Below are 25,215 nucleotides of genomic sequence, written 5' to 3'. Positions count from 1 at the left end.
ACTATGACGTGTGGCTCTAAATTGAGGCAACAGTTGAATTAGATGTGACTTTGAAAAATTGCAAAATTGCCTATCAAACTAAATGTTATCACATTAGCCATTTTAGTTTTGGGAAGCCCAATTGATTCTGATTTGAGGCATATAAAGTTAATGTAAAAAACATTTTTAATTAAGATGCAAACTTTCAGATTTTCCCAAAGTCACTATGTTTAAATAACTTATGCTTGAAGTTGATAATGTTGGGGGGAGATTCTAAGGAATATGCTATATGGTGATGGACAGATCTGCCAATTAAAACCGGCGGCTGTTTTCGCCGCTCCTGCCATAAGCGTCCAGTCAACTAGATTTAAGTTCGGTTTTGAGGCGCTGTGAAACCAGATGGTTTGACAGAGAGAGACAGAGACAGAGAGAGACGGCTGGTGAACGAGACATCTGAGCAGGTCAATCTCCCCCAGTAATATACCTATACTATAGGTACTACAATAGGCCTGCTATACCTCTCTGAGTAGGTCTTGTTCCAGGTTGTGTCGGGCCAGCAGCATCTTCCTCTTGTACTGGCGACACTGCAGCTCGTAGTACTGCCTCTGTCTCCTCAGCAGCCCCGCCTCCTCCTCTGCCTGCAGCTGCTGCAGACACTCCTTCTGACGCACCAGCCATTCCTGCTTCTCCCGCTTAGGGGTCGACTGGTTCTCATTCAGTTCCTAGTTGAAACACAGGGGGAAGGGTTGGAGTGTGACACCATCGACTCATTACAACACAGGGGGGGAAGAGTTACAACGGTAGGGATGTGACAAATGGCTCAAAATTCCACATCAATTCACAATGCAGAGTAATAGTCCTAATACGCATGTATGAACACTAGGGCCGGGCAATTAAGTTACATGTACCGCAGTCATATACCCTTTAAAGTGCCACGGCTATTGCATGTTTGTTTGTCTGTAAGGGTACACTGAGGCTTTTTAAAAATGCAGATGTAAAACCTTCTCTGGAGATCGTTTCGAGGGGCCACTGAACAGGCATTTTACTTCTGTAAAGGAATGCGGCTATTGAAGCAGAAACTAACGTCCATCACTTGGGTGATCAGAACGGTCAATCAAATGATCTCAAGCTGCCTGCACCTTCCATAGCAAGCTAGCAAGGATCGGAGGGAGAGGGGAGGGGCACAGTATAGGCAGGTCGGCCACCAGACAGACGGAGTCAGAACCGTGCACTAGGCCTATCTATCCGCAATCAAAAGCTGTATCTCGCAATGTTTTTGCACTAAATCAACTTCAGTAAAGCAGGACCTACCAATGAATAGGCTAGGGGAACAGACCGAACACACACTTGCATCATCAGTGAAGACAAAAGAGCAGACGAGTCAGCTGCACTGTGATTAAACATTTGTGGGGGGGGGGGCAAAAAGGTTTTCCCCCTTAGGATGTTTTTCTTAACGTTAAGGATCCCAATTTCATTTAGACGTCCACGCCCCAAGTTAAAGGCTGACACCAGCCACCCTTGCTTCTCCCTTTTAGGGGTCGACTGGTTCTCATTCAGTCCCTAGTATGGTCGGATGGTCGGGGGGGGGGGAACATAATTACAAATCAATTGTAGACTGCAAATTAACCGCGAGAAGCCCAAACAGATTCAATGTTTGGTTAAAACGTAACAATTTATAATTTTGCTTACATTTGTATATGACTGATTTGTTTCTCTATTATGCGTTGGAATACTTGGGAATAGATTTCTAAATTTAAAAAAATGTCAAACCTGGAGCTGATTTCCTGGGTGTTTTTACAGTCTTATGTGAAACAAGAAAAAATACTTTTGTTTTATATTTTGCTCAGAAAAAGTAGGGGGCCCAAATAAAATTTGGCCTGTACGCCACCAGTTGGGGAACCCTGGGTTAAAATGTGACACCAGCCAATCAAAACAACACTCTGGGAAGGGTTAGAGGGTGACACCAGCCACTCCTGGGTCAGCCCCATGTGACCACAATTGTATGGTTGTCCTGTATGGTTGTAATAAGGTAGTCGTGTGGTTGGAACATGTGGATGGAATAAGGTTGTACCTCTTTGAGCTGGTCCTTGCGCTGACGGTACTGGCGTTTCTGAGACTCCAGTAGACTGGTCAGCTCCTTTTTCTGCTGGCTCAGGATATGCTGCTGGAACTTCTTCTCCTCAGCTAGGGCTGCCTTGGTCTGGGGAGAGAGGCATTTGGTATTTTATTAGGATCCCCATTAACTGTTGCAAAAGCAGCAGCTACTCTTCCCGGGGTCCTCACAAAACAATAGCTTTTTTTAAAAGCTTACATATCAATACATATACAAATTATCTAGGTCAAATAGGGAAGAAACCAAGTTTGCTGTTCACTTGAGAAATGAGATGGAACGTAGTTACATGAAAAAATTGGCTCTATATAATACTGTACGCTTTCTTGATTTTGTTCTGGATTTGGGGAATGAAAAGACCCCTGGTGAGGTCAGAGCTGTGTGTAAGTTGCCTATGCAAACAATTTGGGATTTTCAACACATTTCTTATAAAAAGAAGTGATGCAATCAGTCTCTCCTCAACTCTTAGCCAAGAGACTGGCATGCATAGCACTTATATCAGCCCTCTGATTACAATGAAGAACAAGACGTTCCGCTCTGTTCTGAGCCAGCTGTAGCTTAACTAGGTCTTTCCTTGCAGCACTTCACAACAAGACTGGACAATAGTCAATATAACACTAAACTAGAGCCTTGCTTTTTGGAATGTGGTGTCAAAAAAACAGAGCATCTCTTTGTTACAAACAGACCGCTCCCCATCATTACAACCATTGAATCTATATGTTTTGACTAGGGATGCATGATATATCGTTAAGCATATCGGAAGATATCGGCTAAAGATGCCAACATCGGTTCGATGTCTAGTTTAACGCTGATGTGCAAAACCGACGTCAAAGCTGACGTGCATACCTATATAACGTAGGTAGATGACATAATGACGCCACAGGAAAAAATACAGCACTACACTTGCAACACAACATTCCGAAACTAGCCCACGACGGTCTGTCGTGTGGATCTATTTAGAAGTTTCAAAGGAAGATAACAAAAAGGTCATATGCAACTAAGCGCACACTTTCAACAACTAAATAAGTTCCAAGTCAAACAGTCATTTGAAAGAGTAAGAAAATATCAGCGAGACACGCAAAGGCGAAATCCATTAACGGCAAGATAATGGAGTTCATTGCCCTTGATAATCAACCGTTCTCTGTCGTGGATGATGTTGGCTTTTGCCGACTGGTCGAGCACCTCGAGCCCCGGTACACACTACCAAGTAGGCGCTATTTTTCAGATGTTGCCTTACCGGAATTACACAGTATTGTTGAAACGCACAACCATGAGCTACTTGCTATGGGCGTCACTGCTACTGGCTTCACGACTGACATTTGGACCAGCGATGTCAGCCCCATGAGCATTTAGAGTCTGACAGCACAGTGGGTCGATGAGGATGCCGTACTGAGGAAAGCCGTATTGCATGTTTAAGAATGGCATTTGTGACTCTGGGTTCGAGCCCAAGCTCTGTCGCAGCCGGCCGCGACCGGGAGGTCCGTGGGGCGATGCACAATTGGCCCAGCGTCGTCCGGTTTAGGGAGGGTTTGGCAGGCAGGGATATCCTTGCGCACTAGCAACTCCTGTGGCGGGCCGGGCGCAGTGCATGCTGACCAGGTCACCAGGTGTACACATTGGTGCGGCTGGCTTCCGGGTTGGATGTGCGTTGGGTCAAGAAGCAGTGGGGCTAGGTTGGGTTGTGTTTCGGAGGACGCATGGCTCTCGACCGTCGCCGCTCCCGAATCCGTACGGGAGTTGCAGCTATGAGACAAGACTAACTACTACCAATTGGATACCACGAAATTGGGGAGAAAAAAAAGGGGTATAAAAAAGTTAAGTCAGTTTCTTAACAGGTCCATGTTTATCAATAATTGGAAGAAGCAATTTTATAAATTTATCAAGTGCAGCGTCTGGATGCTCCTTATTAATCACATAAGACCAACAAATATATATTTTTTCATGCTCACAAGTCTCACAGCAAAAATTTTTGTATGATCTCTAATACAATATTTTAGGGCCAGCTCCTGGAACTTTGGCCTTCCTGGATATAGCCCCAATATTGGGATGAAGGGAGAAAAATACTACATTCTGTTCATCTGTTTCTTGCCCGGTTTGACCCCCTCTCCTCCAAAGCGCTGGTTCTCCGCCCCTCTTTTCCTCCAGTCCTGCCATCCCTCACCTCCTTCTCCAGGATGGCCTGGTGTTTCTTGCCCAGTTTGTCCCCCTCTCCTCCGAAGCTGTTCCTCTGGTTCTCCAGCTCTTTGTCTAGTCTCAGCTGGTGCTCATCCATCTCAGCCTTCAGCTTGTTCTCCAGGCCCATCAACTGTTTCTGGTGCTGCCTCCTCATCCTCTTATAGCCAGACATCTGCTCCCTCAGCGCTGAGCCCTGCTCGTGCTCCTGGATCTGACGAGTGACCTGGAGAGAGGGGAGAGAGAGTGGAGAAATAGAAAGGGGAGGAAAAGAGAGAGAAAGAGAGAGAAGGAGAGAGGGAATGTGTTTCAATAGTATCTGACATATTTGAGTTTTCTATTGAGCCTGCCTGGAGAGACAGGTGGGTGGGGTTTCCAGTTGTGGGACTGTTCCATTGGATCACAGGCAAACTCAATCAAGCTTAGGCAAAGTAGTTGTAAGAAAACAAACAAGCGTTCATAGTAGTATGAGAGAGGGGTCAGGGGGTTATGTTAGCAGTCGTATCAGAGAAAGAGAGGTTTAGGGGTTAGCGTTTGCGGTCATGTCAGAGAGAGTGGTTAGTGGTTGGGTCAGAGAGAGGGGTTTGGGGATGTGCTCACCAGGGAGGCCGTGCGGATTGTGGCGAAGTGGTCCCGGTTGCGGTAGTAGGCCCTGCGGCGGGCGGCTGACGAGGGCTGCTGCTGGTCCATCTCTGGCTGGTATGGGTCATCATAGATATTATCCTGACCCTGGGGGAGGGGGACAAGGCGAGAGAAAGAGAATTCAGGAGAGGGATGTTTAATTAATGTCCACAAACAATTGCACACACCTGACATAATTACCACATACACACACCACAATATCCTCTCCCTCTAGCACGCACACCACCTCTCTCAGACTTACAGTAGGGCGGTGTATAATGGAGGAGACTTCTCTCCCTCAGTCATCATTGCCATCTCCCCCCACCTCACCCAAACCCCATTCACACACACATCTCTCAGACTTACGGTAGGGCGGTGTATAATGGAGGAGTTGGAGGTGACCGTGTGCTCTCCCTCGGTCATCATAGCCATCTCGTTGCTGTCGTCAGAGCCGTCCGCCAGGCTGTTGACAGAGGAGCTCTGGGAGCTGGCGGAGATGGACATACTGGGCACAGACTGGGAACTCTCCATGCTGCCCACAGTGCCCGTACGCAGCAGGTACTGCTCCACCTCCTGGGTGAGGGGGGGGGGGGGGGTGAGGAAAAATAGAGAGACGTTATAGACAGACAGGCAGGCAGATACAGACAGTCAGAAACATGCAGAGACAGACACAGGCAGGCAGAGGCAGAAAGTTAACATAAGATACAGTGCCTTCAGAAAATATTCACACCCCTAGACTTTTCCCAAATGTTGTGTTACAGCCTGCATTTAAAATGGATTACGTTGAGATTGTCTCACTGGCCTACACACAATACCCAATAGTGTCAAAGTGGATTTGTTTAGACATCTTGAGTCAATAAGTATTCAACCTCTTACGGCAAGCCTAAATAAGTTCAGGAGAACAAATGTGCAAGTCATACGTTGCATGGATTCACCATGTGCGATAATAGGCGTTTCACATTATTTTTGAATGACTACCTCATCTCTGTACACACATAATTACTGAAGGCCCCTCAGCCAAGCAGTGAATTTCAACCACAGATTCAAGCACAAAGACCATGGCGATTTTCCAATGCTTTGCAAAGCAGGGAACCAATTGGTAGATGGGCAAAAATAAAAAAAGACATTGAATATCCCTTTGAGTTATTAATTACACTTTGGATGCATCAATACACCCAGTCACTACAAAGATACAGGCATCTTTCCTAACTCAGTTGCCGGAGAGGAAGAAAACCGCTCCGGGATTTCACCATGAGGCCAATGGTAACATTAAAACAGTTTGAGTTACATGGCTGTGACAGGAGAAAACAGAGGATGGATCAACATTGTAGTTAATCCACAACACTAACCTAAATGACAGAGTGAAAAGAAGGAAGCCTGTACAGAATAAAATATTGAAAGACAATAAGGCACTAAATTAAAACTGCCAAAAAATGTGGCAAAAAAAACGTGGCAAAGAAACATAACACTTTGTATTCAGGACAAAGTTATGTTTGGGGCCAATCCAAGTTCACTTCAAATTTTCAAGCATGGTGGTGGCTGCATCGTGTCATGGGTATGCTTGTCATTGGCAAAGACTAAGGAGTTTTTTATGATACAAAGAAACAGAATAGAGCTAAGCACAGGCATAATCCTAGAGGAATACCTTGTTCAGTCTGTATTCCAACAGACACTGGGAGACAAATTGACCTTTCAGCAGGACAATAACTTCAAACAAGGCCAAATACACACTGGACTTGCTTACCATGACGACAGCGAATGTTCCTGAGCGGCCTAGTTAGTTGACATAAATAGGCCTGAAAATCTATGGCAAGACTTGAAAATGGCTGTCTAGTAATGATCAACAACCAACTTGACAGAGCTTGAATTATTTGTTTAAATAATAAATGTGCACATAAGTAATCCAGGTGTGCAAAGCTCTTAAGAGACTTACCCAGAAAGACTCACAGTTGTAATTGCTGCCAAAGGTGATTCTAACATGAATCAACTCAGGGGTTTGAATAGTTATGTAAATTAGATATCTGTATTTTATTTTCAATAAATCAGCTAACATTTATAAAAACATGTTTTCACTTTGTCATTATGGGCTATTGTGTGTAGATAGTGGAGAAAAAATATATTTTGAATTTAGGTTGAAACAAAACGTGGAATAAGTCTACCTCTTCCTCCTCGCCTCCCTCTGGGGTGGGTCCGTTGTGGGCTTCATGGAAGAGGATCTTCTTCATCTTCCTGTACTGAAGGTTGTCCAGCTCCCGCACTGCGTCCTTGGTCCTCGCTATGAGGTCCATCACCGCCGTTAGGGGACGCTCACGACACAGAAACCGGTGCTACAGACAGGGGGGGGAGGGGGGAGTGCAAAGAGTTAGAGAGAGAAATTGAGGAAGAGAGGAGGAACAAGAAAAAGGTGTGTGCGCTGCACTCTTACATTCAGCAACACATCGGAGATAGGCCTGTCTTGTGGAATCTTCTGTAGACAGGAGTCCACAAAGTTACGGAAATAATCAGACCTACGGCACGAAAGAGAACAGAGTTCAGTCAGAGAGAAGACAGAAAGAGAGCTGATGCGTGAGAGAGTGAAAGAGCGTTAAGAGACAATGAGACAGTGATGTAAAGGAGACAACGAGACAGTGATGTAAAGGAGAGATCAAGAAAAAAAGGATTAAGCAAGAGAGAGGCAGTTAGGTGAATGACAGACCGATAAGTGAGTGGAGAAATGTACATGAGGGAGAGTGACGCTCACCAGTGATTGGACGCTAGGATGGGGCTCTCGTTCTGGGCGATGTGGTATAAGGCACTCATAGCATTCATATTGAACAGAGGAGGCTTCCTCTCCGCTAAAGTGAGACAAGGGAGGGAGGAAGAGAGGGAGAGAGGGTATAAAAAGAAGAGAGATCAATCGAGAGAAGGAAAGGGAGATAGAGAGAAAGTAACAAGTGATAGAGAGAGGAGGGAGAGAGAGGACATGTTAGCTAACAGCCAAAGGAGCTTAGCGCTGAGTCTCTTAAATCCCAGTAACAATGCCGGGACAAACATACACAACATAGACTATTACCAACTCCCAGGGGTTAGGGATTTGGTCAGACCACTCAGACAGGGGTCACACTGAGGGCCTGGGGTCAAAGTTCACTGTGGAGCCATTTGCCAAGACACCTTCATATTTCCTATATTATACTACATTGTTAGATCTCTTTCTTGATGTGGTGTCCAAGGGCAGCATTCCCTCTCTACAGTACCATAGAGATTGTGAATAGTTTGTTGCCATGAAGATCCTAGAGTGGTTTCTTGCCCTGGCGATGCCTACCCAGCTCTATACAGGTGATGCCCAGAGACCAGACGTCCACCTTGCCGTCGTACTGACCCTCGTCCATCGCTAGGATCACCTCAGGTGCCATCCTGGAAAAAGAGTGAACCATCCCTTTATAATCAGCAACTGGTTAAAAAGAGTGTACCATCCCTTGTGTGTAGGGCAGGGTATGGGGGAGGATTTGGAGATTCACAGGAGAAAACCAGCAGCAATTTGGCCCACAAGGAATTGAATAGTCCACAGTTTGCAGTTATAGCTCCTCACCAGTAGGGGGTTCCTACAAAGGAGTTGGCGGGGGCAACAATGGAGGCAGAGCCAAAGTCTCCCAGCTTCACCTGGCCAGGCTCTGTCAGGAGGATGTTCCCTGCCTTCACATCCCTGAGAGGAGAGGAGCACTGTTAACACAATGTGACAAAAACAATGTTGACACAGCGCAGAGATAACAACGTTGAACATATTAATTTAAACCAGGGGTGGGCAAACGTTAAAGCTCGAGGGCCACAACGGGATTTCAAAATTCAACAGAGGGCCACACAGATTTTAAAAGGGACCGATTTGTTTGTCAAAATTAATTTGCAGGACAGAAAAAGGGCAGTTATTTGAAAATAAATAAATGTATATATAGTCCACAGTATATAGGTCCATTATAATTTCTGCATACTTTCTATACAATTGTAGACACTCAAGAGCAGCCTGGAGTGTTTCCTTAACTTCTTGGATATAGGGGGCACTCTTTTAATTTATGGATAAAAAAACGTGCCCGTTTTAAGCGCAATATTTTGTCACGAAAAGATGCTCGACTAAGCATATAATTGGCAGCTTTGGAAAGAAAACCGTAAGGTTTCCAAAACTGCAAAGATATTATCTGTGAGTGCCACAGAACTCATGCTACAGGTGAAACCAAGATGAAACTTCAACCAGGAAATGGGCAGAATTTTTGAGGCTCTGTTTTCCGTTGTCTCCTTATATGGCTGTGAATGCGCCGGGAATGAGCCTGCCCTTTCTATCGTTTCTCCAAGGTGTCTGCAGCATTGTGACGTATTTGTAGGCATATCATTGGAAGATTGGCCATAAGAGACTACATTTACCAGGGGTCCGCCCGGTGTCCTTTGTCTAAATTGGTGCGTAATCTACAAGCTGCACGCAGTCATCAAGTGATTGAGAGGAGAGAGGAGGCTTTCAACGAACGATATATCATGAAGAGATATGTGAAAAACACCTTGAGGTTTGATTCTAAACAACGTTTACCATGTTTCAGTCGATATTATGGAGTTAATTTTGAAAAAAGTTTGGCGTTTTGATGAGTGATTTTTCTTTTCTTTTTTGGTAGCCAAACGTGACGCACCAAACGGAGCGATTTCTCCTAAACAAATAATCTTTCAGGAAAAACTGAGTATTTGCTATCTAACTGAGAGTCTCCTCATTGAAAACATCTGAAGTTCTTCAAAGGTAAATTATTTTATTTGAATGATTTTCTGTTTTTTGTGAAAATGTTGCCTGCTGATGCTAACGCTAAATGCTATATTAGCTGCGCTAGCTGTTACACAAATGCTTGTTTTGCTATGGTTGAGAAGCATATTTTGAAAATCTGAGATGACAGTGTTGTTAACAAAAGGCTAAGCTTGAGAGCTAGCATATTAATTTCATTTCATTAGCGATTTTCATGAATAGTTAACGGTGCGTTATGGTAATGAGCTTGAGGCTGTATTCACGATCCCGGATGGCTCGACGCAAGAAGTTAACCAATGATAAAAATTCCACCCCCTAAAAAAAAAGGGGCTGAATAATTTTGCACGCCCAATTTTTCAGTTTTTGATTTGTTAAAAAAGTTTGAAATATCCAATAAATGTCGTTCCACTTCATGATTGTGTCCCACTTGTTGATTCTTCACAAAAAAATACAGTTTTATATCTTTATGTTTGAAGCCTGAAATGTGGCAAAAGGTCGCAAAGTTCAAGGGGGCCGAATACTTTTGCAAGGCACTGTATACCCCTGATTATAACCCTTAACCAGGAAAGACCCTTAAAACTATTTTGGGATAGGGTCAGCATTTTCACTTTTGGATGAATAGCATGCCCAGAGTGAACTGCCTCCTACTCTGTCCCAGATGCTAATATATGCATATTATTATTACTATTGGATAGAAAACACTCTGAAGTTTCTAATGATGTCTGTGTATAACAGAACTCATATGGTAGGCGAAAACCTGAGAAAAATCCAACCAGGAAGTGGGAAATCTGAGGTTTGTAGTTTTTCAAAGCTTGGCCTACAGAATACACAGTGGGATATGGATAAAGTTGCACTTCCTACGGCTTCCACTAGATGTCAACCGTCTTTAGAAACTTGAATGAGGATTCTACTATAAATGAGGGGCTCATGAGACCTGTTTGAGTGGTCTGGAAGAGTGTCTCAGGCTCGTGACGCGCGCTCCTGACAGAGTTACCTCTCGTTCCAGTGCTTTTCTTCAGATATAGGAATTCTCCGGGTGGAACATTATTGATGTTTTATGTTAAAAACATCCTAAAGATTGATTCCATACATCGTTTGACTTGTTTCTACGACCTGTAATGGACCTTTGAGTTTTTGTCTGGACGTAGTGCTTGCGCTTCATGAAGATGGATTACTGGGCTGAACACGCTAACAACAAGTGGCTATTTAGACATAAATGATGAACTTTATGGAACAAATCAGTCATTTATTGTCAAACTGGGATTCCTGGGAGTGCCTTCTGATGAAGATCATCAAAGGTAAGTGAATATTTATGGTGTTATTTCTAACTTCTGTTGACTCCAAAATGGCAGATATTTCTCTGGCTGGATTGGGCTCTGAGCGCCGTTCTCAGATTATGCTTTTTCTGTAAAGTTTAAAAAAAATCTGATACAGCGGTTGCATTAAGGAGAAGTCGATCTTTAATTCTGTGAATAACAGTTGTATCTTTTATCAATGTTTATATAAGATCAGCGTCAACTCACCATCAGTACGACCAAGAATATGTTTTTCACGACGCGGATCCTGTGTTCTGCCTTACAAACAGGACAACGGAGTGGATTCCATGCAGCGACCCAAAAAAACGACTCCGAAAGAGAGGGAAACGAGGCGGTCTTCTGGTCAGACTCCGGAGACGGGCACACCGTGCACCACTCCCTAGCATTCTTCTTGCCAATGTCCAGTCTCTTGACAACAAGGTTGATGAAATCCGAGCAAGGGTAGCATTCCAGAGGGACATCAGAGACTGTAACGTTCTCTGCTTCACGGAAACATGGCTCACCGGAGAGACGCTATCCGAAGCGGTGCAGCCAACGGGTTTCTCCACGCATCGCGCCGACAGAAACAAACATCTTTCTGGTAAGAAGAGGGGCGGGGGCGTATGCCTTATGGCCAACGTGACATGGTGTGATGAAAGAAACATACAGGAACTCAAATCCTTCTGTTCACCGGATTTAGAATTCCTCACAATCAAATGTAGACCGCATTATCTACCAAGAGAATTCTCTTCGATTATAATCACAGCCGTATATATCCCCCCCCCAAGCAGACACATCGATGGCTCTGAACGAACTTTATTTAACTCTCTGCAAACTGGAAACGATTTATCCGGAGGCTGCATTCATTGTAGCTGGGGATTTTAACAAGGCTAATCTGAAAACAAGACTCCCTAAATTTTATCAGCATATCGATTGCGCAACCAGGGGTGGAAAGACCTTGGATCACTGTTACTCTAACTTCCGCAACGCATATAAGGCCCTGCCCCGCCCCCCTTTCGGAAAAGCTGACCACGACTCCATTTTGTTGATCCCTGCCTACAGACAGAAACTAAAACAAGAGGCTCCCACGCTGAGGTCTGTCCAACGCTGGTCCGACCAAGCTGACTCCACACTCCAAGACTGCTTCCATCACGTGGACTGGGAGATGTTTCGTATTGCGTCAGATAACAACATTGACGAATACGCTGATTCGGTGTGCGAGTTCATTAGAACGTGCGTTGAAGATGTCGTTCCCATAGCAACGATTAAAACATTCCCTAACCAGAAACCGTGGATTGATGGCAGCATTCGTGTGAAACTGAAAGCGCGAACCACTGCTTTTAATCAGGGCAAGGTGTCTGGTAACATGACCGAATACAAACAGTGCAGCTATTCCCTCCGCAAGGCTATCAAACAAGCTAAGCGCCAGTACAGAGACAAAGTAGAATCTCAATTCAACGGCTCAGACACAAGAGGCATGTGGCAGGGTCTACAGTCAATCACGGACTACAGGAAGAAATCCAGCCCAGTCACGGACCAGGATGTCTTGCTCCCAGGCAGACTAAATAACTTTTTTGCCCGCTTTGAGGACAATACAGTGCCACTGACACGGCCTGCAACGAAAACATGCGGTCTCTCCTTCACTGCAGCCGAGGTGAGTAAGACATTTAAACGTATTAACCCTCGCAAGGCTGCAGGCCCAGACGGCATCCCCAGCCGCGCCCTCAGAGCATGCGCAGACCAGCTGGCCGGTGTGTTTACGGACATATTCAATCAATCCCTATACCAGTCTGCTGTTCCCACATGCTTCAAGAGGGCCACCATTGTACCTGTTCCCAAGAAAGGTAACTGAGCTAAACGACTACCGCCCCGTAGCACTCACATCCGTCATCATGAAGTGCTTTGAGAGACTAGTCAAGGACCATATCACCTCCACCCTACCTGACACCCTAGACCCACACCAATTTGCTTACCGCCCAAATAGGTCCACAGACGATGCAATCTCAACCACACTGCACACTGCCCTAACCCATCTGGACAAGAGGAATACCTATGTGAGAATGCTGTTCATCGACTACAGCTCGGCATTCAACACCATAGTACCCTCCAAGCTCGTCATCAAGGTCGAGACCCTGGGTCTTGACCCCGGACTTCCTGACGGGCCGCCCCCAGGTGGTGAGGGTAGGCAACAACATCTCCTCCCCGCTGATCCTCAACACTGTGGCCCCACAAGGGTGCGTTCTGAGCCCTCTCCTGTACTCCCTGTTCACCCACGACTGCGTGGCCATGCACGCCTCCAACTCAATCATCAAGTTTGCGGACGACACAACAGTGGTAGGCTTGATTACCAACAACGACGAGACGGCCTACAGGGAGGAGGTGAGGGCCCTCGGAGTGTGGTGTCAGGAAAATAACCTCACACTCAACGTCAACAAAACTAAGGAGATGATTGTGGACTTCAGGAAACAGCAGAGGGAACACCCCCCTATCCACATCGATGGAACAGTAGTGGAGAGGGTAGCAAGTTTTAAGTTCCTCGGCATACACATCAAACAAACAAACTGAATTGGTCCACTCACACAGACAGCATCGTGAAGAAGGCGCAGCAGCGCCTCTTCAACCTCAGGAGGCTGAAGAAATTTGGCTTGTCACCAAAAGCACTCACAAACTTCTACAGATGCACAATCGAGAGCATCCTGGCGGGCTGTATCACCGCCTGGTATGGCAACTGCACCGCCCTCAACCGTAAGGCTCTCCAGAGGGTAGTGAGGTCTGCACAATGCATAACCGGGGGCAAACTACCTGCCCTCCAGGACACCTACACCACCCGATGCTACAGGAAGGCCATAAAGATCATCAAGGACATCAACCACCCGAGCCACTGCCTGTTCACCCCGCTGTCATCCAGAAGGCGAGCTCAGTACAGGTGCATCAAAGCTGGGACCGAGAGACTGAAAAACAGCTTCTATCTCAAGGCCATCAGACTGTTAAACAGCCACCACTAACATTGAGTGGCTGCTGCCAACACACTGTCAATGACACTGACTCAACTCCAGCCACTTTAATAATGGGAATTGATGGGAAATGTAAATATATCACTAGCCACTTTAAACAATGCTACCTTATATAATGTTACTTACCCTACATTATTCATCTCATATGCATACGTATATACTGTACTCTATATCATCGACTGCATCCTTATGTAATACATGTATCACTAGCCACTTTAACTATGCCACTTTGTTTACATACTCATCTCATATGTTATACTGTACCCGATATCATCTACTGTATCTTGCCTATGCTGCTCTGTACCATCACTCATTCATATATCCTTATGTACATATTCTTTATCCCCTTACACTGTGTATAAGACAGTAGTTTTTTGGAATTGTTAGTTAGATTACTTGTTCGTTATTACTGCATTGTCGGAACTAGAAGCACAAGCATTTCGCTACACTCGCATTAACATCTGCTAACCATGTCTATGTGACATGGTTTGATTTGATTTATAATGAGTATTTCTGCAAAATCGCCGGATGTTTTGGAATCAAAACATTACTGCACGTAACGCGCCAATGTAATTCTGGATCATCCAAATGCTCTCTAGCAAACTTCAGACGGGCCTGGACATGTACTGGCTTAAGCAGGGGGACACGTCTGGCACTGCAGGATTTGAGTCCCTGGCGGCGTAGTGTGTTACTGATGGTAGGCTTTGTTACTTTGGTCCCAGCTCTCTGCAGGTCATTCACTAGGTCCCCCCATGTGGTTCTGGTGGTCATTATGACCCCACAGGGTGAGATCTTGTGCGGAGCCCCAGATCGAGGGAGATTATCAGTGGTCATGTATGTCTTCCATTTCCTAATAATTGCTCCCACAGTTGATTTCTTCAAACCAAGCTGCTTACCTATTGCAGATGCAGTCTTCCCAGCCTGGTGCAGGTCTACAATTTTGTTTCTGGTGTCCTTTGACAGCTCTTTGGTCTTGGCCATAGTGGAGTTTGGAGTGTGACTGTTTGAGGTTGTGGTCAGGTGTCTTTTATACTGATAAGTTCAAACAGGTGCCATTAATACAGGTAACAAGTGGAGGACAGAGGAGCCTCTTAAAGAAGAAGTTACAGGTCTGTGAGAGCCAGAAATCTTGCTTGTTTGTAGGTGACCAAATACTTATTTTCCACCATAATTTGCAAATAAATTCATTAAAAAAACCTACGTGATTTTCTGGAATTTTTTTTCTCATTTTGTCTGTCATAGTTGAAGTGTACCTATAATGAAAATTATAGGCCTCATCTTTTTAAGTGGGAGAACTTGCACAATTGGTGGCTGACTAAATACTTTTTTTGCCCCACTGTATATGGTATAGAAGAAGACAAGGCCCGGTTTCCCAAAAGCATCTTAAGGTTCATCGTTAGAACCTTCATAGGGGAATGGTTAAATCGCCAAGCAATTTTTATTAACGTTGTACTTGAAAATGCTCGTAATCTAACGCCTACCTCAGACCACTTGTAGAACAGCTAATTGTGTCATTACATGCTTTCTTTGCCCTCCCGAATCACTTTATACACAGATCTCAGCTAAAACAGAATCACGTGGTTCATCCGCCTCTCTGTGACTGAAAACTTCAGAACAAAGTTGACTACAAATACGTTACCAATGTCTTTGCAATTAATACAAACGAGCAACGTATAAAAATATGCTTAGAATGAAAACAGAGTTGAATGCTCCAAAATATAAACAGTAAGCTATAGGCCTATTTCAATCATATCAAAATACATTTCATGTAGGCCTCCCGGGTGGCGCAGTGGTTAAGGGGGCTGTCCCTGGGTTCGCGCCCAGGCTCTGTCGTAACCGGCCGCAACCGGGAGGTCCGTGGGGCGACGCACAATTGGCCTAGCGTCGCCCGGGTTAGGGAGGGCTTGGTCGGTAGGGGTGTCCTTGTCTCATCGCGCACCAGCGACTCCAAGGTGGCCAGGTGTTTCCTCCGGCGCATTGGTGCGGCTGGCTTCCGGGTTGAATGCACGCTGTGTTAAGAAGCAGTTGGTTGGGTTGTGTATCGGAGGACGCATGACTTTCAACCTTCGTCTCTCCCGAGCCCGTACGGGAGTTGTAGCGATGAGACAAGATAGTAGCTACTACAACAATTGGATACCATGAAATTGGGGAGAAAAAGGGCAACAACAAAAAAATATAATAATAATAATTTTAAAATACATTTCATGTTCAGGCTACTTGTCTCAATATATTATGTGCCAAATCTGTGATTTTTGGAATTTTTATTGGGTAAGCATTGGAGTAAACTGCCTCAATATTTGCAGCCGTAGGTGGTAATCTCTCTTTCTCTGCGTCAGTATTGTGAAATAATTTGAAAGTTAGGGAAATATTTGAATGGAGAAAGCTGTTCCGAGAGCAGCGCTCCTTTTCTTTCGATCCTATTAGTGACGACACATGCTCCAACGATGCACTTGTAGTGGTGTTTTGGAAAAACTCATGTTACATCTTCGGCAGTTGTCGGAAAGATCCATAGTTAAAACACTTGTAAGCCTAAGTTCCATCGCTATCGGGAAAATGAGCCCAGGCTATTAAGGCCACAACGGAATGATTATTGAAATGACACTGAGTAAAATCTCTGATGACAGACTAGACTGAATGACATAGCATTGAAAACAGAACTGGAATCGAACGGACAGAATTGCTCTAAGACACTGCACAGTGACAGCATATGGACAACACAGTAGCATGGACCAAGAGGTTGTAGTAGTTGTTTGACTAAGTCGCTTTGGATAAAAGCATCTGCTAAAATGGCATATATTTTTATAATATTACCTATGGATCATGTTGTGAGAGTGAAGATAGGCCAAGCCCAGTAGTGCACCATGGGTAATAGCAGCTATTTCCACCTCCTGTAATGGCTTCTTGTGAACTACAGACACACACAGAGACACACAGAGACACACAGAGACACACAGAGACACACAGAGACACACAGAGACACACAGAGACACACAGAGACACACAGAGACACACAGAGACACACAGAGACACACAGAGACACACAGAGACAGTAAGAAAGAGGGAGAGAGTCTAGTTATATACAAAGCTTCAAAAACATGCTAAACACCCTTAAACATGACTCAAAATAATCCCTGCAATTGGTCTCTGGTGTACTAACCTTCTAGAAGATCGGAGGCGGAGCCTAAACAGTACTCCATCACCAGCTGAGGGAGGGGGGGGACAGATTATTAGTAGACACTCAAATAGTGTACTGGGAGCACACACACTACTAATACCGACCCATGCTGTGTGTTCTCTGAGGTAGCATCCTCTGTACTCGATGGTGTTAGGATGACGGAGCTTCTGGAGGAACTTCACCTCCTTGATGATATCCTGCCATTTCTGAGGAGAACGAGAGAGAGAGCAGGGGTTAATACCAAACATCATGTCACAGGGAATCATGGAAAATAGACAAAAAGTAGATTGGCTTTTCAAGGATGTTTAGGGACAATTCTAAGCCAATGTAAGGGTCCTGAGTGTGCAGGCTTTTGTTCCAGCCAAGCGCTAACACATCTGTTTCTATTCCTAAACATAAGTGTTTGCGTGCGTTGGCTCACCTCGTTGGACTGCTTGCCGGTGTAGGACATCTTCTTGATGGCCACCACCTCGTTGTTGCGCACATCTCGGGCCTGTCAGACACAGCATCGAGAAGGACAGACACGCTTCATACAAACTCTCAAAACACCTTGTTACACACTATGATAAGGAGAGCAAACTCACACACTTTCTTAATCAAAACTCTCCCCTCCCCCTAATATAAGTTCTCCTTACGAAGTAGACGGCCCCGAAACTGCCATGGCCGATCTCTCGGAGGTCAGCGAAAAGCTTCTCGGGGTCATCTCTGTAGAAGAGCTCAGCCACATCCGGGTCCTTTAGATTGCCCGCCCGCACACTCGAGGGCATAGCCAGGGCCTGGTGGACAGAAAGAGAAAATCATGAGGGAAAAAACATTTTAAAAAAGAGGGGGGGGGGGGATGTGGATATGGTGGGAAAAGAAAGTGAGAAGGACAGAACAGAGTGGAAGAGAAAATGTAGAAGACAAGGTAGAGAGAGAAGAAGGGTAGGGGAATAGAGGAAGAGGTAGAGAGAGGAAGAGGAGTAAAGAAGGGTATAGAGATAGAAAGGCAGAGAACAAGTGCGGAGAGAGGAGAGAAACCGAAAGAGGGAGGTTAGTTCTCACAAAGTGCACTTAATAACAAACCCATATTAAAAATGTATAACTCGTCTCAACCCTCGGCAGAGAGTGCTTGCGTACATATTATGGTGAGGGATACACAAACTTTCACTACAGCCCGCATGGCATGTGCGCACACACACATAACAGTCCCTCTGTAACTGTAAATCAAAGTGCTGTGAGAGCAGAGACATGGTTTACTCATAACTTAAGGTGCTACACATCGGATTGTATTTTTACATTGTAATTTCCTAAAATGGCCATAATATACCTGCAGGGATTGTGGAATGATAGTGTTTCACAGTATTACTTACACGCCAGTGTTTTGATTGGCTACGATATTCGCCTATTGATTTCTCCCACTGTTAAACTGGGAAAGCTGTTTTGACTTTGTGGCTGCGTTATCTAGTGGAAATCGCATTCATTTCCTTGTTGCTAAAATTATACACTGCTTGCTCAATTTCAGTTTACGTGAGAAAACAAGCAATGAATAGTGTAGGGAATCATTGTACCACCTAAATCGCTAGAAACATTTCCAATAGCAGAAAATATTGTTTTTACAGCTGTTTGAAGCTGGTGGACCAACACCGAAAGTAAAAGGCTCAAAACCCAGAAAACACAGCCATATATTCAGAAGAGATGCCGCTAAGGCGTGAGAAATCAACAGCCAATCACAACACTGACAGGTAAGTAAAACTGTGAAACATTACACAATTACTGCAGATATATTATGGAAATTCTGAATTGCTACCTATCAACATGGACTGATCCTTTTCAATTAAACATAGTTGAACTTCCACCTGACAGGTGTGGCATATCATGAAGCTGATTCAACAACATGATCATTACAGGTGCACCTTGTGCTGGGGAGAATAAAGGCCACTAAAGTGTGCATTTGTGTCAAACACAATGCCACAGATGTCTCAATTTTTGAGGGAGTGTGCAATTGGCATGGTGACTGCAGGAATGTCCAACAGAGCTGTTGCCAGAGAATTTAACATTCATTTCTCTACCACAAGCCACCTGAAACGTCATTTTAGAGAAGTAACAGTAGACCAACTAGGACTGTAGCGGTCACGATATTTAGTCAGCCGATGACTGTCAAGGAAATAACTGTTGGTCTCAGAGGAATTGATCGTTAATAACAAAACACATTTAGCATCTCCTGGTTTCCACACATACCCTACAAGCAACTGATGCAGACCTTTGGAACATTTACAGTTTAGAAAGTCTAATACATCCATGTAATATAGCCTACACTTTCACAATAAATCAATTATTTATTTTAGACAAGTCTAAAGAAACATGATATGAAGAAAATGTAGTCTATTTCAGAAGAGCAGAAAAGCATACTCGAAGTTGTCCTTATACGTTAGGTCCTGATCTGGCTATGCCAAATTGCTGTGGGTTACACTAGCTCATTACACTAGCTCAAAATTTGCTTAAAGTGGCATTTTATAGTAGTGATGCACCGATATGACATTTTTGGCTGACACCGATATCCAATATTTTCCTTGCCAAAAAAAACGATAGCAATATTTAAAATTTTAGCGGCCTTTTAAGCATTCTAATACAGTTAAATAGTTAACGCACACACAAATGGACGCAGCGGTATAAAGGCACTGCATCTCAGTGCAAGAGGCGTTACTACAGTCCCTGGTTTGAATCCAGGCTGTATCACATCCGGCCGTGATTGGGAGTCCCATAGGGTGGCGCACAATTGGCCCAGCGTCGTCTGGGTTTGGACGGGGCAGGGCGTCATTGCAAATAAGAGTTTGTTCTTAACTGACTTACCTAGTTAAATGAAAAAAAGGTCAACACACACACCAACCACACCAACCACACGGACAAAAAGTTTAGCATTTACGTATGTCCCCAATAACAGTAAAACAGTAAAACTTTCACTTACTTGCTGTGAAGTTTCGTTGTTCATTTGTTCAGTCGTTTCATTCTCAACCAGGATTTCTATGGAACGCCGTTTGAGTCTTTGCATGTCAAAAATATACTATTTAACACTATTTTTAAAAATCCACGTGTAAAATAAGTTTGTTGACCAATCAGGACCTGAATAGGACCACACGTCACATAATTTAACGCGTTCATAATTTTCCCGCATTACACAATCACTCGTATTTCATATGTCACAACGATTCATCGATACGTATGCTATGATGCTGGTAAAGTTGTCTCGCACACCGAGAGTGCCGTCATAAAAAAAGCTAGCTAGCTCATGGATGCAATGTTCTTCCCCAAAAACTTAGCAAAACAACAATCTGTGTCATCATCTAAAATAACCCTAATTTATAAGACAGTTCGGATTTGATTAATGGTGGTCAGATCCATCCATGTGAAGCTAGCTGCAATAAGGATTAGCCACAATAGTGGACTTTGCGGTTAGCCTCCAAAAAACGTGTGGCATAATTCTACTATTTGTATCAATTTGCATCTCTCAATGACAGTTTTATTTTGAAGGCAAACTGCAAATTCCACTATTGTGCCTAATCCTTATTGTGGCTAGGTTCACAACACATAACCCAGTCCGGTGGAGCCTCACTAGGCAGATGACGTTAGTTGGCTGCTTATAACATTAGCTTAGGGCAACAAGGTTAAGTAGCTGGCTAGTTATTTAATTTTCATTTACTGAAGTTCAAATTCAATAGGTGACCAACAAGTGACAACCTAGCTAATACTTACTCACAAGGATTCCTAAATCATTGCTAAGAATAATGAAAATGACTGCAGTTTCCACTGGTCATTGTTTTCAGGCTGGTTGTATTGGTGCTAGCTAGGTACCAAGCTAAAGCTAACTACCCCAGAAGTTGCGGTCAAACAAATAATGCTTTATTACAAACACAGAATTGTAAACACAATAGCGCACTTGGTAGTGTTAACCGTGGCCGGTGTTTGCTGACTTTTTTGTACAGCTTTGACATTGCTACTCTATCTTTGACATGCAACGACCCAAACGACATTCCATAGTATGTATGTTGTGAAAATAATAGCAAGGACGAGATTACTGTGTAATTCCGGTAGGGCAACATCAGAAAAATAGCGCACTTGGTAGTGTTAAGAGGTCGACCGATTATATTTTTTCAACGCTGATACCGATTATTGGAGGACCAAAAAAGCCGATACCGATTAAATCGGCCGATTATAATTTTTTTTAATGTATTTGTAATAATGACAATTACAACAACTGAATTAACACTTATATTAATATAATACATCAATAAAATCAATTTAGCCTCAAGTATATAATGAAACATGTTCAATTTGGTTTAAATAATGCAAAAACAAAGTGTTGGAGAAGAACATAAAAGTGCAACATGTGCTATGTAAGAAAGCTAATGTTTCAGTTCCTTGCTCGGAACATGAGAACATATGAAAGCTGGTGGTTCCTTTTAACATGAGTCTTCAATATTCCCAGGTAAGAGATTTTAGGTTGTAGTTATTATAGGACTATTTCCCTCTATACCATTTGCCTTTGACTTTTGGTTGTTCTTATAGGCACTTTAGTATTGCCAGTGTAACAGTATAGCTTCCGTCCCTCTCCTCGCTCCTCCCTGGGCTCGAACCAGCAACACAACGACAACAGCTACCACATCGAAGCAGCGTTACCCATGCAGAGCAAGGTAAACAACCACCCCAAGGCTCAGAGTGAGTGAAGTTTGAAACGCTATTAGCGCGCGCTAACTAGCCAGCCGTTTCACTTCGGTTACACCAGCCTCATCTCGGGAGTTGATAGGTTTGAAGTCATAAACAGCGCAATGCTTGACACACAACGAAGAGCTGCTGGCAAAACACAGGAAAGTGCTGTTTGAATGAATGTTTACGCACCTGCTTCTGCCTACCACCGCTCAGTCAGATTATATACACAACACAGGATACGCTAGATAATATCTAGTAATATCATCAACCATGTGTAGTTAACTAGTGATTATGATTGATCGTTTTTTTATAAGATAAGTTTAATGCTAGCTTGCAACTTACCTTGGCTTACTGCATTTGCGTAACAGGCAGTCTCCTTGTGGAGTGCAACGAGAGAGAGGCAGGTCGTTATTGCGTTGGACTAGTTAACTATAAGGCGCTCGATCAGTCACCGAAAGCCAACATCACCCACGACAGAGAACGGTTGATTGTCAAGGGCAATGAATTCCATTATCTTAGCGTTAATGGATTTCACCTTTAAGTTGTCTCGCTGAAATTTTGTTACTCTTTCAAATGACTGCTTGACATGTTGACTGCTCGATCCACACAGACATTGTGGGGTAGTTTAGGAATGCTGTATTGCAAGTGTAGCGCAAAATTTACGTAGCGTCATTACGTCATGTACCTTCGTTATATAGGTATACACGTCAGTTAAACAAAGAAATAGGCACACCTATATGCTTAATTTAGATTTATTAATGTGTTAACTTTAGTTGCTCTACAAACGTTGGGCTATACGTTTTGATTTTCAATACATGGTAAGGCTGCATGATGCGACTAACGATGATTTGAAAAAAGTTGCTTGAAAAGCATGAGCTCTGCTTTGTTTTTTTTTGCGCAGGCTACACACCTACACACACACACTTCAGTCTCATTCACAATTTGACAAGAACTTGATCATGCTTCCAATTTCCATTTTGTGTGGCTGCAATGCACCCTAAGAAAATCCATGCCTTTTATGGCCAGTGGCCATTGAGCCCCTGGCCTGGAGTGCTGCGCGCTCTGAAGCACCTCTCACTCACATTGCTCTCCATCACGATGGGGTCTTTCTCATAGGCTACAAGTGAAGACAGACGCATTGAATACGCAACTGAGCGTGTCCTTATCTAATTCCGAGGTGCATATTGAAGATATTGGAAGAACTGTCCACATTTACTTTTCATCAACCAACAAGATGAGTAGGCCTAATGAACAGCAATAGCACTAGACTATGTCAATCTACTATCCCCCACAGTACAAAAGAAGACCTATTCTATGCTGTGCAATACATCAAATATTCCAAACAGTCTTGCACAGTTGTGGGATGCGATAGATCTCAAATTAATACAACCACTAGTAGGGTTGCAAAGGGTCAGAAGACTTCCAGGAAATTTTCCATAGGAAGTTAAGCCCGGGAATTTTGGGAATGTTGCTTAACTTCTCTAGTATAGGGGGCAGCATTTGAAATTTTGAATGAAAAGCATGCCCAAATTAAACTGCCTTCTACTCAGGCCCAGAAGATAGGATATGCATATACAGTGCCTTGCGAAAGTATTCGGCCCCCTTGAACTTTGCGACCTTTTGCCACATTTCAGGCTTCAAACATAAAGATATAAAACTGTATTTTTTTGTGAAGAATCAACAACAAGTGGGACACAATCATGAAGTGGAACGACATTTATTGGATATTTCAAACTTTTTTAACAAATCAAAAACTGAAAAATTGGGCGTGCAAAATTATTCAGCCCCCTTAAGTTAATAGTTTGTAGCGCCACCTTTTGCTGCGATTACAGCTGTAAGTAGCTTGGGGTATGTCTCTAGCCTGAAATGTGGCAAAAGGTCGCAAAGTTCAAGGGGGGCCGAATACTTTCGCAAGGCACTGTAATTAATCGATTTGGAAAGAAAACACTAAAGTTTCCAAAACTGTTAAAATAATGTCTGTGAGTATAACAGAACTGATTTGGCAGGCAAAAACCTAAGAAAAATCCATTCAGGAAGTAGTTTATTTTTTGGTTTGTAGTTTTCTATCCAATGCCATTACAGTATCCATTGACTTAGGACTCAAATTGCCTTGCACTAGATGTCAACAGTCTTTAGAAATCGTTTCAGGCTTGTATTCTGAAAAATGAGGGAGTAAGAGCAGTCTGAATGAGTGGACCCTGCCGTGTCACAGAGCTTTTTCATGCGCGTGACCAGAGAGAGTGCCTTTCTTGTTTACCTTTTATATTGACGACGTTATTGTCCGGTTGAAATATTATCGATTATTTAGGCTAAAAACAACCTGAGGATTGAATATAAACATCGTTTGACATGTTTTTATGAACTTTACGGATACAATTTAGATTTTTTTGTCTGCCTGTTGCGACTGCGTTTGAGCCTGTGGATTACTGAAGAAAACTAACAAAACTGAGGTTTTCGGATATAAAGAGAGACTTTATCGAACAAAAGGAACATTTATTGAATAAATGAATGTCTTCTGAGTGCAAACATATTAAGATAAAAGGTAAGTTATTAATTTTCTCTCTATTTCTGACTTGTGTAACTCTTCTACTTGGCTGGTTACTGTTTGTAATGATTTGTCTGCTGGGCTATGTTCTCAAATAATTGTAAGGTATGCTTTCGCGGGAAATAATTTTTTAAATCTGACACTGGTTGGATTCACAAGAAGTTAATCTTTAAACCAATGTAAAATAGTTGTATCTTCTCTGAATTTTTATAATGAGTATTTCTGTATTTGAATTTGTCGCTCTGCAATCTCACTGGATGTTGGCCAGGTGTGTCCCACATACCCTACCTAGAAAGGTTCAATTCAACCTTTTTTTGTGGAATACACAAGGCAATTCTAGATCTTGTGGCATATTTTGTTTAAACTACAACCAATTCAATGGAATTGCAAACCTCTGCATGCACAGTGCATTCTTCCATCACATGTGCAGCTGATTCTCAAGATCTTGCACACTAATGAGATGCTATTGAGCCCACACTACTAGTCAGACAAGGACTACATGCTTTCTGGTAAGTTTTGATTACAATACTGGGTGGGGTGGGGTGAATATATGACATACCTGATTTTGTGTTAACTAGTAAATAGTAGCCTATAGAAAAGTGTGTTTAAATCATTTATAACAAGTTAACAATTTCTGCTAGTTAGTTTTTGCTACCATGTGGGTTTTTAGCTTGCTTGAGCCTGCAAACTGAGGAGTGTTAATTAAACTGTTTCCATACAGGTTTCATTTTAAACATTTCTTACAAAGCAGTTGTTTAATCTAACTGCTTAACCAATTATCTGTACATGGAATTGTATTTTTTTTTTACTCATTCTTTTTCTAATCTTTACAGGAAAATGCCACAGGCACTATCTGATGTGTGGA

At 43.4% G+C, this 25,215-nt stretch overlaps 1 protein-coding gene across 3 annotated transcripts in view; it reads right to left on the bottom strand.

The window, feature by feature from the left end:
• Positions 1-25,215, bottom strand: part of LOC109898194 (serine/threonine-protein kinase TAO2-like) — a 51,132-nt gene that overhangs the window by 10,019 nt on the left and 15,898 nt on the right. For all 3 annotated transcript variants that reach the window (XM_031833749.1, XM_031833751.1, XM_031833750.1), the window contains exons 2-16: positions 17,755-17,895; positions 17,541-17,612; positions 17,224-17,325; positions 17,102-17,147; positions 16,756-16,852; positions 8,451-8,564; positions 8,184-8,275; positions 7,623-7,716; positions 7,308-7,389; positions 7,042-7,209; positions 5,249-5,455; positions 4,862-4,990; positions 4,251-4,487; positions 2,051-2,179; positions 498-701 (exon numbers count right to left, since the gene is read on the bottom strand). In XM_031833749.1, the coding sequence (XP_031689609.1) occupies positions 498-701; positions 2,051-2,179; positions 4,251-4,487; positions 4,862-4,990; positions 5,249-5,455; positions 7,042-7,209; positions 7,308-7,389; positions 7,623-7,716; positions 8,184-8,275; positions 8,451-8,564; positions 16,756-16,852; positions 17,102-17,147; positions 17,224-17,325; positions 17,541-17,612; positions 17,755-17,886 (1,905 nt within the window). In that variant the 5' untranslated portion in view covers positions 17,887-17,895. The remainder of the gene's footprint in view (positions 1-497; positions 702-2,050; positions 2,180-4,250; positions 4,488-4,861; positions 4,991-5,248; positions 5,456-7,041; positions 7,210-7,307; positions 7,390-7,622; positions 7,717-8,183; positions 8,276-8,450; positions 8,565-16,755; positions 16,853-17,101; positions 17,148-17,223; positions 17,326-17,540; positions 17,613-17,754; positions 17,896-25,215) is intronic.

This window comes from Oncorhynchus kisutch, linkage group LG10, assembly GCF_002021735.2.
Source record: "Oncorhynchus kisutch isolate 150728-3 linkage group LG10, Okis_V2, whole genome shotgun sequence".
NCBI lineage: Eukaryota > Metazoa > Chordata > Actinopteri > Salmoniformes > Salmonidae > Oncorhynchus > Oncorhynchus kisutch.
This window is presented reverse-complemented; position numbering and strand designations above follow the sequence as displayed.